Below are 13431 nucleotides of genomic sequence, written 5' to 3' on the forward strand. Positions count from 1 at the left end.
ACATAAGAAGAGATGATCAACTCCAGCAGTATCAACAGGGAAAGGCATTTGAAACATAAAATGACACTACACAAACTCCCAAAATGAGAAATTAATAATACCAAATGTTGGCAAAGATGAGCAACAATAGAAACTCCTGTATGCTATTGGCAGGAATATAAGTTGTTACGATTATTTTGCAAAATTATTTGGTAATATCTCTAAAACAAACAAATATGTGGCCATCTGGCTGGCTCAGTTGATTGTGCATCTGACTTTGGCTCAGGTCATGATCTCACAGTTTGTGAGTTTCAGCCCCACATTGGGCTCTCTGCTGTCAGTACAGAGCCTGCTTTGGATCTTCTGTCCCCCTTGCTCTCTGCCCCTTCCCCACTTGCACTCTCTCCCAAAAATAAATAAACATTTAAAATAAATAAATATCCTATGGCCAAGCAAGTCTACTTCTAAGTACATACCCAATGAAGTATATATGCATTTATGTACTTAAAATCATGTGAAGGAATGTTCTCCAAACTGGAAATCAAATTTAAAATTTTCATCAACATAACAATCCATCAATCATGGTACATTCACACAGTGGAATACTACACAGCAATGAACAAATTATAGTTGTATCCAACATAGATGAATTTCACAAATTATTAAATATCGGAATGAGGGGGCTTTGGGGATACTTAATGCTTTCATATTTCTTAACTTAGATAGTTGCTACATGCATAGATTTACTTTATGATAATTTACCAAGCTATATACTTAGGATTTATATACTTTTCCTATGTGTTTTGTACTTCAATTAAAAAAAAAAAGTTTAATGGTAGATGGAATAAGGTCAACATACATCTAATCAGAATTCCAGAAGAAAAAAACTCTCCATTTGGTAAAGAATAACTAAAGACCTACTGAGTGCAAATTTCCCACATTTTTCTAGATGCCAGTTTCTCAGACCAAAACATCAGTAAATTCCAACTATGACAAATAAAAAGGAAATCTAAATCTAAAAACATGGTGGTGACATTAATGACGGGAAAAACAACAAAGAAAAATACAATTAAAAGCAGTCAAGGCAGAGAGACACATTAACCAAACAGAAATGACAATTAGACTGATGATTGAGTTCTCAACTTCAACAATGAAGTCAGAATACAGTAGAATATCATCTGAAATAAAATAACTATCAAACTAGAAGTCTATATCCAACAAAACTACCTGTGAAGAATTGGTATGAAAGTCTTCATTTTCTGGAACAAGACGAAAAGGGAAGGAAGGAAGGAAAGAAAAGGATAATTGGAAACAAAAATTGTTTCTAATAACAAACCTGCACAAAAAGAAACTCATAAAGAATGTATTTTATATACACAATGACCCCACATGGAAAAATCTGTGGTGGAAGAGCCCAAGGTATTAGTAAACAAATACTAACTAACAAGACAATGATTAATATTTCATTCATGAGAGAAAAGATGTAACTAAATTCAGAACAATATAAACATATGAACTCAGACAAGGGATGAAGAGATTACAATGTTCCAAAGGGCTTTATTCAGAGAAGGGCAAAGGTATTTATTGATTTTAGACTTTGTTGCTAATTTTTAAAACAGGAATGTCTATTTTCCATGCAAGTAGCAGAAACAAAATAGAAAGCAAAATCCTCAAACAATTTCAAAAGAAGAAAAAAGACGAGTGGGGAATGTATAGAGGAAAAAAAACAGAAAGAGAAAGCAATTAATAAGATATATTAATAGATCCAAATATATCATTTTTCACAATAAATGTAAATTGACTAAAATTTCCAGTTCAAGGCCAAAATTGTGAGAATGGATGAGAAAATCAAATCTAGCTATATACTACTTCTTTAAGTACACACCAAAACACGAGGTTACCAGAGAACTGAAATTCAAATCACGGAAAAAGATACATCAAGTTAACACAAATAATGGGAAACCAATGAATGTTCTGATACAAAGAAATGACACAAAAAGATTTTAAAAGAGCATTCTGTAGAATAAGCAATTTTTCTGAACAAGTTAAGCTGTATAATTGAGTCTTAAATTCATTTCACCTCACTTAATTCAGGTGAGGGCTTGAGTTTATTAATGTCCTTTAGGAATCTGATTCTTTTGCCTAGTGTACTAGCATTCTTTCTGCCCCAGGAACAGTTGATAAGCATGCCACCAATGACTTTATGTAAGACACTGATAAAGTGTTTAAGACACTGAAGCCTAGTATACAAGTTTGTAGCACAGTAACAGAGAAGAATTTTTAAAGGCTGACATCTGTTTGCAATTACAAACCCTATTACTATTACATTTTATTTCTTTATTCACAAGGCTATCAACATACATGCTCTCAAGTACTTTACTGAAATCTAGGTAGTCTGTCACTAATTTCTGTTTCTACATATGCATGAATGTACATACATTCACATACATACATACTTACACAAACATTACAAAATTACACATACATACATACTTACACAAAAGCACAAACTTACATATGATCATATATATATATAATCACAGTAAAACTGTACCTCATAGGTAGTTCCATAATGGCACGTAAATTGGCATTGTCTGTTGGTTTCTGCATCTTGCTCAACATTGGTATAGAATATTACTCCATCCCCAGAGCAGGAAACAATCTGCTTATCGTTTGTGCATGGTAAGAACTTTGCACTAAATATATTCGCTCGGTGCCCTGAACGAACTGTTGTCAAAACCTAAAACAGAAAAACAAAGAAGTTCTTGGTAATTTATTATTTCTTAGAAAGTAACATTCATATTTCATATAATCTTGGTCAGGAGTAAATTTTCATTAACATTCTTATCTCAATAAAAAAATGGTTATCTGAGGGGCGCCTGGGTAGCTCAGTCGGTTAAACGTCCGACTTCAGCGCAAGTTACGATCTCACGGTTCAAGTTCGAGCCCGACAACAGGGCTCCGTGCTGACAGCTCAAAGCCTGGAGTCTGCTTCAAATTGTGTCTCCCTCTCTCTCTGCCCGTCCTCCCCTCACACACTGTGGCTCGCTCTCTCCCAAAAATAAACAAACATTAAAAATTTTTTTCAAATTATAATTTGATTCCAAAAGATTATAATTTAAAAAAATCAGAATCTCAGATATTTCCTTTTTTTCTCTCTGATATATGAAGAAGTATCATCAACAGGAATACTACTGTGAAAATTAAATGTACATATTTCCACCTATTTGGTGTAGCTGTTCATTCATAAAATCTCAGTAAATTAAAAAAAAGGACGATTATATATAGAGACAGAGAAGATGATTTTTATTATTCTAAAAATATTTTCCTATATTTTTCAGATAATCTACTTTCAACAAGTTACTTTTAGGATTAGAGAGAGAGGGTACAGGGGTGGGGAGAAAGGACCATCCTGACTTTTGAAACTGTTTACTAGATAATTTTTAAGCTATTCCCTTTCAGGATAGAGAAATAAAAGTAAACTGAATTTAAATGAATCATGAAATCAAAGTAATGAAATGGTACAGATGAAACTACAGCAGAAGTCCCAACATCTAATTCCTTAATTATAAAGACTAAAATTCCTGTGACAGAAATGTGTGTTTTTTTTTTTTAAGAGAGAGAGAGAGAGAGAGAGAGAGAGAGAGAGAGAGAGAGAGCGAGCATGAGTAGGGGAGGAGCAGAGAGACAGGGAGACATAGACTCAGAAGCAGGCTCCAGGCTCTCAGCTGTCAGCAAAGAGCCTGACACGGGGCTCAAACCCACGAACCGTGAAATCATGACCTGAGCCAAAGTCAGACGCTCAACCGAGTGAGTCACCCAGGCGCCCCACAGAAATAAAGTTTTAAATAAATATTCAAATATTTGCAACATACACTGCAGATATATGACCAACTCTCCTAATAGTTCTTAAAAATTGAGAGAAAGAAACTTAACAAAACCTGTTGTGTTTTTTTTTTAATTTTTTTTTTTAACGTTTATTTATTTTTGAGACAGAGAGAGACAGCATGAACGGGGGAGGGTCAGAGAGAGGGAGACACAGAATCTGAAACAGGCTCCAGGCTCCGAGCTGTCAGCACAGAGCCCGACGCGGGGCTCGAACTCACGGACCGTGAGATCATGACCTGAGCCGAAGTCGGCCGCTTAACCGACTGCGCCACCCAGGCGCCCCAAAACCTGAGTTTTTTTAATTGAATGGGCAAAAGATCCAAATAGATAGTTCACTGAATGGTATACAAATAGCCCTTAAGAACGTGAGAAAAGGGGCGCCTGGGTGGCTCGGTCGGTTAAGCGTCCGACTTCGCCTCAGGTCATGATCTCATGGTCCGTGAGTTCGAGCCCCGCGTCAGGCTCTGTGCTGACAGCTCAGAGCCTGGAGCCTGCTTCCGATTCTGTGTCTCCCTCTCTCTCTGCCCCTCCCCTGTTCATGCTCTGTCTCTCTCTGTCTCAAAAATAAATAAACGTTAAAAAAAAAAGAACGTGAGAAAAGGGGCACCTGAGGGGCTCAGTCGGTTAAGCTTCCGACTTCAGCTCAGGTCATGATCTCATAGTCCATGAGTTCGAGCCCTGCGTCGGGCTCTGTGCTGACAGCTCAGAGCCTGGAGCCTGTTTTGGATTCTGTGTCTCCCTCTCTCTCTGCCCCTCCCCGTTCATGCTCTGTCTCTCTCTGTCTCAAAAAATAAATAAACGTTAAAAAAAAAAAAAAAAAAAAAGAATGTGAGAAAACACCCAACTTTGTTCATAAGGAAAATGTAAACCAAAGCTACTAACAAACTAATTCTCACTTTTCATATTGGCAAAAATTCCCAAGTTTGACAACACACTATGTAAGCGAGCCTACGGGGAACAGGCTCTCCGTCATTTCTGTGGGAGAACCACATGGTACAAGACCAACGGGGAGGAATTGAGCAGTTACCTCTCAAAACCATACATGTGTTTGCACTTTGACCAGACAAGTCCATTTCTAGGAATTTACCTTAAGATACACCTCCAACAATACAAGAAAAAATGCACAAAATTATGTACTGAGCTAGTCACAACAGCAAAACACAGGAGACTTATTAAATGAGTTACGGTACATCCCAACAATGTATGCACAATGAGAATTTAGTGCAATGTGAGTATCTGGTGTGCTTTAAAAAATGTGTTGAAAAATATAACAGCATGTCAAAACATAGACACAAAGTTGGCTTTAAATGTCCCACCGAACAAACTGAGGCAATTCAAGCATCAAAAAGTGTATCGGTGTATCAGCCACCTGGGTGGCTCATTCAGTTAAGCGTCCAACTTTGCCTCTGGTCATGATCTCACAGTTAGTGGGTTAGAGCCCCACGCACTGTCAGTGCAGAGCCTGCTTGAGATTCTCTTTCTCCCTCTTTGCCCCTCCCCTGCTTACATGCTCTATCAAAATAAATGAATAAACTTAAAAGAAAACTGTATCAGTAATAGATTATAATATATTGAATTTTTAAAAGTCTGTAATCCCTTGGGACACTTTGGTGGCTTAGTCGGTTAAGTATCCAACTCTTAGTTTTGGCTCAGGTCATGACCTCACGGTTCATGGGTTTGAGCCCTGAATTGGGCTCTGTGCTGACAGTGGGGGGCCTGCTTGGGATTCTCTCCCTCTCTCTCTGCCCTCCCCTATTCTCTCTCAAAATAAATAAATAAACTTTAAGAATTTATTATCCTAAAAGTGATTTTTCAAAAAAATGCTAGGGACAAAGGAAATGCTCTTATTACAGAAAAATGTCAATTGAAAAATGTAGAAGGAATGACAATTAAAAATCACTATTTTGTAACTACATTTTAACAACTGATTAAGGCAAGAATCAACACTAAAATCACTCTAAGACTGTTATGAAAGAGAATATTCACACAGTTTCAAAATACCACTTCACAAACATCTTATTAATTACAAAAGGTCAGCATACCTGCAAAATGGAAAGATCAAACTTATCACCAGTAAGAGGACAGACTAATATCATGTACCACACAATGTTATTTGTGGAGAATTTTTAGCTAAGATGTTTAATTTTAATCTACTCATAAAGAAAACATCAGACAAATGGTTGTAAAGGTGACTGAGCAAATACAAGGACTAAATAAAAAGACGGATGGAGCTTGGGTTGAAGGAGGAATGGCAGTGACAGAATGTGATGAAAAACGAGGAAAGGTGAGTACAGACCATATGTACATATGTGCATGCGTAATGTACAAAATCATATATGTATCATATATATAATAGCATACAGTCGATTCTCATCATTCCTGATAGTTATGTTTTATAAAGTCAGCACAAATACTGAATTAATAAAGTACTGAAATACTGCTCCTAGGGAAACACATGGTTAGGTTCCTTTGAGCCTCTGGCCACAACATTTTTCTCAATCAATACATAGCCTTGTTTTAATATTGTTTAATGTTTATTTATTTATTTTGAGAGAAAGAGGGTGTGTTAGGGGGAAGGGGCAGAGAAAGAGGGAGACAGAGAATCCCACGCCATCAGCACAGATCCCCATGTTGGGCTTGATCCCTTGAACCATGATCATGACCTGAGCCGAAGTCAAGAATCAGATGCTTAAACTGAGCCTCCCAGGCGCCCCTACACAGCCTTGTTTTATATGTTTCTGTTTAAAGACCTCATTGGGGCACCTGGGTGGCTCAGCTGGTTAAGCATCCGACTTCGGCTCAGGTTGTGATTTCATGGTTTGTGGGTTTGCACCCCACGTCAGGCTCTGTGCTGACAGCTCGAAGCCTAGAGCCTGCTTCAGATTCTGTGTCTCCCTCTCTCTCTCTCTGTTCCTCCTCCACTCACACTCTGTCTCTGTCTGTAAAATAAACAAACATTAAAAAAAAATTAAAGACCTTATTTATTGTATACTGTTGATTCATTAGCATTGAACTCATAGCTAACAACATTATAATTCATGCCTACATGAAGCTTATTTAATATATTTTCTCCACAAGAAATATCCCAGGCTTCTTGTGCTTAGAAACACAAGATAATACTTCAGCATGATACCTAGGCTAGGGACATTTTAAACAGTGAAGTCATCATTGGGGTGCCTGTGTGGCTCAGGAGGTTAAGTGTCCGACTTTGGCTCATGGTTGATGAGTTCAAGCCCCATGTCGGGTTCTGCCCTGACAGAGCCTGGAGCCTGCTTCACATTCTCTGCTTTGGATTCAGTGTCTCCCTCTCTCTGCCCCTCTCCTGCTTGTGTGAGCGCACACGCACTCTCTTCCTCTTTCGTTCTCAAAAAAATAAACTTAAAAAAAAATAGCGAAATCGCTAATAAAAAGGATAAAAATGGAAAAACATGACAAAATATATCACGAAAAGGACATAGCATGTTTATGGTATGAGACCTGAAATGAGTCAGAGTATGACCTTGTTTGGTCTCTTTGGTATACATAAAAAAATAGGATAACGTTCTTGTTCTTAGTAGATATATACCAAAGTATTCGTGAAAGGCATGAGGCCTCCAACTTGTGCTCAAGTGCTTAAAAAAAAAAATCTATTTGTGGATGCTCACTGTATTATTTTTTCAAATTTTCCCTACATTTTAAAATTTTAAAACAAAGTTAGGAAAATATATTTCAACTTTATATTGGGTTTGGTTTTAAGTGAGTATTTACTGTGTGACACTAACTGCCAAATTCTTAACAGAGAGTACCACACCAAACCATAACATAAATCTGTAATGAATATTAGCAGCTATTTACCTCAACCAATTTGAATATTTAAATCACCTCATTTTATTTAAGACCTAGGTTATAAGGTTATGGCCAAAATAAGAATTTACTGAGAACCATAAATTACTACACAGTAAGTCTTACATATATAATGCACATCTAATTAGGGTCAAAGAAAAAAAGGGGGGTGTTTTTTGCACCTCCATCAATCAAAGCCAATGGAGAACAAAATTTGTCTGTTAAATGCCTTCAAAATCTTTCATTCCTCTCTCTAAGCGTAAAACACTAAGATCTGATAGATTAAGGTAAAAAAAAAAAAAACAGAGAAAATAATTAATGTAAATCTTTTAAACAAGATAGGTATGACAGCCTTTAACTCTGTCAGGTATTTTAGCATGGCTTACCAAGTAGCTAACTATATAAAAGTCACTACATACAGCGTATGTATTGTATTGGTTTCTTCATCTGATAGGCCTCTGGCTTTGCTTTAGTCACATTCAGCAGACATCATTCTAACAATTCATGATTTATGCATGGCTTACGCACAGCTTCAGAAACAAATGCACCAGATACACAAATACATGTATTGACATGTCACATATTGTTCATAAATTGAGATGGATTTTATTAAATCAAGATTTATTTTTTTAAGATTTATTATAAATTTTTTAATGTTTATTTATTTTTGAGAGAGAGAGAGAACAAGCAGGGGAGGGGCAGAGAGAGAGGGTGGCAGAGAATCTGAAGTGGGCTCTGCACTGATAGCAGGGAGACTGATGCGGGGCTCAAACTCACAAACTGCAAAATCATGACCTGAGCTGAAGTCAGACACTTAACTGACTTAACTGACAGAGTCACCCAGGGAGCTGGCTGAAACCAAATCAAGAAAAATTTTGCATACGTGGTACACTCAGGATTTCTTTTATATTAGGTGTTACAAGGCTACCTTCCTTCAGTTTTTGAGGTTTGGCAGGAGGAGTGTCCCAGCATACTTTGGAGGGTCTGCTATAGGAATCCATATCTGATTTGGGTCCTAAGCTTTGTTTCTGTCTACCTTGACCTTCAAGGCCATCAAGATTAAAGTTTATATATGCCTGGACTAACAAATATCTTCAGGGAGAAAGTGGCTCTCATGCTCACTTCTCTGGATTCACTTTTCCCTACATTTTGGACTGATAATCCCTTACTATCAAGGCAGTTCTTTGTTACTTTCAGGACAATTTTTTTTCTTTACAATAATTTTTAAAGTCTTTAATCAAGAATATTTTAGTTGTTTTCAATGGGAGGATGGGTTCAAGTAAATTAGACTATAATTATTGGAAAAAGAAACGTCTCCATTTTATACATTTGACACAGATGACACATACAACTAAGAAGTTACCATCAATCAGGTATGCCTCCAAACTCTTACTCTGTAAAAAAATAAACATTTCAAAATTCTATTTGCATTAATCTTTCCATGATTAATGAGGTCATCTTTCCATGAGGTCTTTCCATGACCTCAAAAATAAAGTCAAACTCTAAGAACAGATAATATTTGACTCAGGATCAAAAAACGTTATTTTGGGCACCTGGGTGGCTCATTCAGTTAAGCATCAGACTCTTGATTTAGGGTCAGGCCAGGATCTCATGGTTCGTAAGATCGAGCCCCATGTGGGGCTCTGTGCTGACAATACGGAGCCTGCTTGGGATTCTCTCCCTCCTCCTTGGCCCCTCCCCTGCTCACGCACTCTCTAAATAGATAAATAAATAAACACATATTAAAAACTGTCTATTTTCCTATGTAATTAATCATCTATGTTTATATATTTTTTTACTATTTCGATCTGATAGCAAATTTGGATCTATGAAGACCACTACATGAAAAAGATAAAGTCTTGTTATATTTAAACTTTTTAAAAGTATTATCTGATTAATCATTTCTTAAACTGGCAACAAGAAGGAGTAAGCACTTTTTAAATATACATATTCTATTGGGAACGATGCCATCAAACTGAATGTCCTCTTTCCAAAAATAAGCAAATAAAGAAGAAACAAGACCTTCTAAAAATTATTCCACTGAGTATGGTGACAAAATAATCGAAAGCAATGACTTGGAGAGAGACGTGAACACCTATGTTCATAGAAGTACCATTATTCACAATATCACAATGGTAGAAGTAACACAAGTGTCCACTGAAAGATGAATGGATAAACAAAATGTGGTATGTACATACAATAGAATATTCAGGCTTAAAAAAGAAAATCTTGACACACGCTGGAACATGTTTGAACGTTAAAGACATCATGCTAAGTGAAATATGCAGTAATAAAAAGCCAAATATCATATAAACACTTATATGAGGTATCTGAAGTAGTCACATTCATAGAGACAAAAAGGAGAACGGTGGTTGCCAAGGACTGGAGGGAGGAGGGAAGAAAAAGGAGTTCTTGTTTAATGGGTACAGAGTTTCAGTTTTGCAAGATGAAAATAGTTCTGTAGCCTGATGTGCTGATAACATCAACAATGTAAATATACTTAATGTCACCGAACACAAACATTAAAAACGATTAAGATAGTTAATATTACGTTATGTGTATTTTAATACAATTAAAAAAAAGTGAAGCTCTGCATCTTTTCAAAAACAAAAAGATTATTCCATTGGTGTTTAGAAAACTACTATGAATACTGTTAGCATTAAAATTCTGAGAGTGATGGGTCAAAAAGCATTCCAAACATACATCATTACATCATTCCAGGAAATTTCCTCTATTGTAACACAAAGGTTGTCCTAGTACAATATAATGATTTATAAGAAATATACCTTTGGGGGTGCTTGGGTGGCTCAGTTGGTTAAGCATCTGACTCTTGATTTCAGCTCAGGTCATGATCTCATGGTTCATGGTATGGAGCCCGAGCCCTACATCGGGCCCTCTACTCACAGCACAGAGCCTGCTTCGGATTCTCTGTCTCTCTGCCCCTCCCCACCCTCCCCCCCGCCCCCCACTCAAAACAAACGAACATTTCAAAAATAAATAAGTAAATCTTTGGTCATTCAGATGACCAAAATCTATTTCTCTGATATATCTGGTCTTGCTCAATGGTTTTTGAAAATGCTTCAGAGACATAAAGGTGACATGGGTGTCTTGTTATCAATGGAGGTGACTTTTGGTATCCACCAGAGGGTGGCAACTGGTTGCAAGAAAGGGCGATCATAAGATTAGAGAGCTGCAACTTGGGAGTGGCGAGGGGCTGGAGGTTGACTCAGTCAGTGATTAAAGACAATCGGTCAGGACCATGGACTATGTAATGAAGCCTCCATAAAAACCCAAGAAGACAGCTTTTTGGCCTTTTTCAGAGGGCCTCCACATTTGGGAGATCAGAATGCTTCAACATGCCACTGAGCCAGGCCCCAAGCTCCACACTGGAATTGGGTCCAGGCACCTTAAAAGACCTAGTAATTGCAGACCTAAAACAAGTAGGATTTGAAAATCTCAAGTTTCCCTCCGCTAAGTCAGGACAATTAAGCAAAGCTATTTCTGAAACAAAATTATGACCTGTCTCTTAATCAAGAATATCTTCAATATGAACTTCATTCAGACTGAAGGACCACAAACATTTATTAGAATATCTTAACTGTTTAAATGTGGAAAAACAAGAAATATGTGAATAATTTATTCTTAAGGTTCCTACTATTTTATTTAAGAAAATTTTTTTAATGTTTATTTATTCTTGAGAGAGAGAGAGAGAAAGAGACAGACAGGCAGACAGACTATGAGTGGGGGAGGGGCAGAGCAAGAGAAGGACGCAGAATCTGAAGCAGGCTCTAGGCTCTGAGCTGTCAGCAGAGAAACTGATGCAGGCTTCAAACTCAAGAGCCGTGAGACATGACCTGAACCGAAGTCAGGTGCTTAACCGACTAAGCCACCCAGGCACCCCAGGTTGCTACCATTTTAAATGAGTGTTTGGTCTGACAACCTACCAAGTTCTCACTGATACAAAAATAGGTGTATGGTTTCTCCATATAGAGAGAAGAGCCACTAAAAATGAGAAATAATGCTAAAACTCAATATTATATGCCAGTTTACGGTAGTAGATATCATGAAGCATTTCACTAGAACCTAAATACTGTTTTTTCAAACTGATAATATCTTAAACCACTTGGCTGAAGGGTAGATTTTTTGAGCATGAAAGAAAAAAAAAATCACATTGTCCTTTCCCCCCAAAGAATGATTTATTGAGATAATGTTACTGTTGGCAATTTTACCCAGGTGGATACAGCGAAGCATATTCAAATTTGCTGGAGTCAAAAGCCCAGTGAAATCTAATGTTTTCCTAAGAAGACTAAGGGATATTCATATAATAACTTCCAAATTATATAACTAACTGTAGCAAAATAAGAAGGATATTTTGTTACAAATGGCCATTCCATAATCATTTACAGTTTCTTAATTTTTAGCTTAATTTTTCTCATGAAATGATAGATTTTTTAAACCACTTTACCTTTCTGCTGTAAGGATTACTAATTACTAACTTGGTGTCATCTGAGCCAGATAAAATATATTCTCCAGTCTCATTCCAACAGATTGTATTAACCTAAAAAGAAAACAAAATGTAAATTTAAGCAAACTGGACATAAAAACAAGTATGCCATCTTTCAGTTAACTGACGGTTCAAAATTTATTATCACTAATAAAGTTGCATCTATGATAAGCAGTATTTACCACTTTACCTATTGAAAATACAGCTGTTTAGTAAATATAACGTTCTGTAAATTCACAACGAAATGACTGAATCTTTAAATGTTATTGTTTAAATTTATTTTAATTGATTCATTTTGTACCCAGAAACATAAAACCAGGCCACCTTAAAAAAAAAAAAAATTAAAAGAACTTACTCAGAGCTATAGTAATCAAGGCTGTGTGGTATTGTCATGATCACAAATTTAAATCAATGGAATGGAATTGGAGTCCAGAAATAAACCTGTACATTTATGGCCAAGTAATTTTTGACAAGGGATCTAAGACCATTCTAAGGAAAAAGAATATTTTTTCAACAAATAGTGCTGAGACAACTGGATATACGCAAGGAAAGGAACACCACATACAGAAATTAACTGAAAATGCTAAAAAAAAACCCTAAATGTAAGAGCCCAAACTATAAAACTTAGAAGGAAACACAGGTATCAATCTTTATGAAAATTAAAACCACAATGAATTACCACTTCCCACCCAGAAGGATGGCTATAATGATTAAAAAAAAAAAAAAAAAGACACAAAAGAGTAAGTTAGCTAGATTGTCAAGAAATTGGAACCCTTATACATTGTTGGTAGGAATGCAAAATTGTGCTGCTATTTAAACAGATTGGCAGTTCCTCAAAAACTGAAACAGAGCGACCCTATGACCCAGCAATTCTACAACAAGGATATATCCAAGAGAATTGAAAACATGGACCGAACAAAAACGTGTACACAAAAACCAGAGCTGCATTACTCCTAAGAGCCAAATAGCGAAGCAACCCCAACATTTATGAAAGAATGGATAAACAAAATGTCACTATCCATTTGCTCCTAACAAAATACGCATACAAGGAAATACTCAGCAGCAACATGAAGCAGCGACACAAGCTGCAACATGGATACACTTTGAAGACATTATGCTGAGTGAAGGAAGCCAATCTGAAAGGTCACATATTATATGATTCCATTTATTTCAAAATTCTAAAACAGGCATATCTGTAGAGACAGAAAGTAGATTAGTGATTGCCAACAGCTAGGTGG

General features: G+C 36.6%; 1 protein-coding gene across 7 annotated transcripts in view; it reads right to left on the minus strand.

Moving 5' to 3' along the window:
* DCAF6 (DDB1 and CUL4 associated factor 6) overlaps nt 1–13431 on the minus strand; it is a 132716-nt gene that overhangs the window by 95793 nt on the left and 23492 nt on the right. For all 7 annotated transcript variants that reach the window (XM_027046136.2, XM_027046133.2, XM_027046140.2 and 4 more), the window contains exons 3-4: nt 12155–12247; nt 2534–2719 (exon numbers count right to left, since the gene is read on the minus strand). In XM_027046136.2, the coding sequence (XP_026901937.1) occupies nt 2534–2719; nt 12155–12247 (279 nt within the window). The remainder of the gene's footprint in view (nt 1–2533; nt 2720–12154; nt 12248–13431) is intronic.

Source organism: Acinonyx jubatus, chromosome E4 (assembly GCF_027475565.1).
Source record: "Acinonyx jubatus isolate Ajub_Pintada_27869175 chromosome E4, VMU_Ajub_asm_v1.0, whole genome shotgun sequence".
In the NCBI taxonomy this organism is placed as follows: domain Eukaryota; kingdom Metazoa; phylum Chordata; class Mammalia; order Carnivora; family Felidae; genus Acinonyx; species Acinonyx jubatus.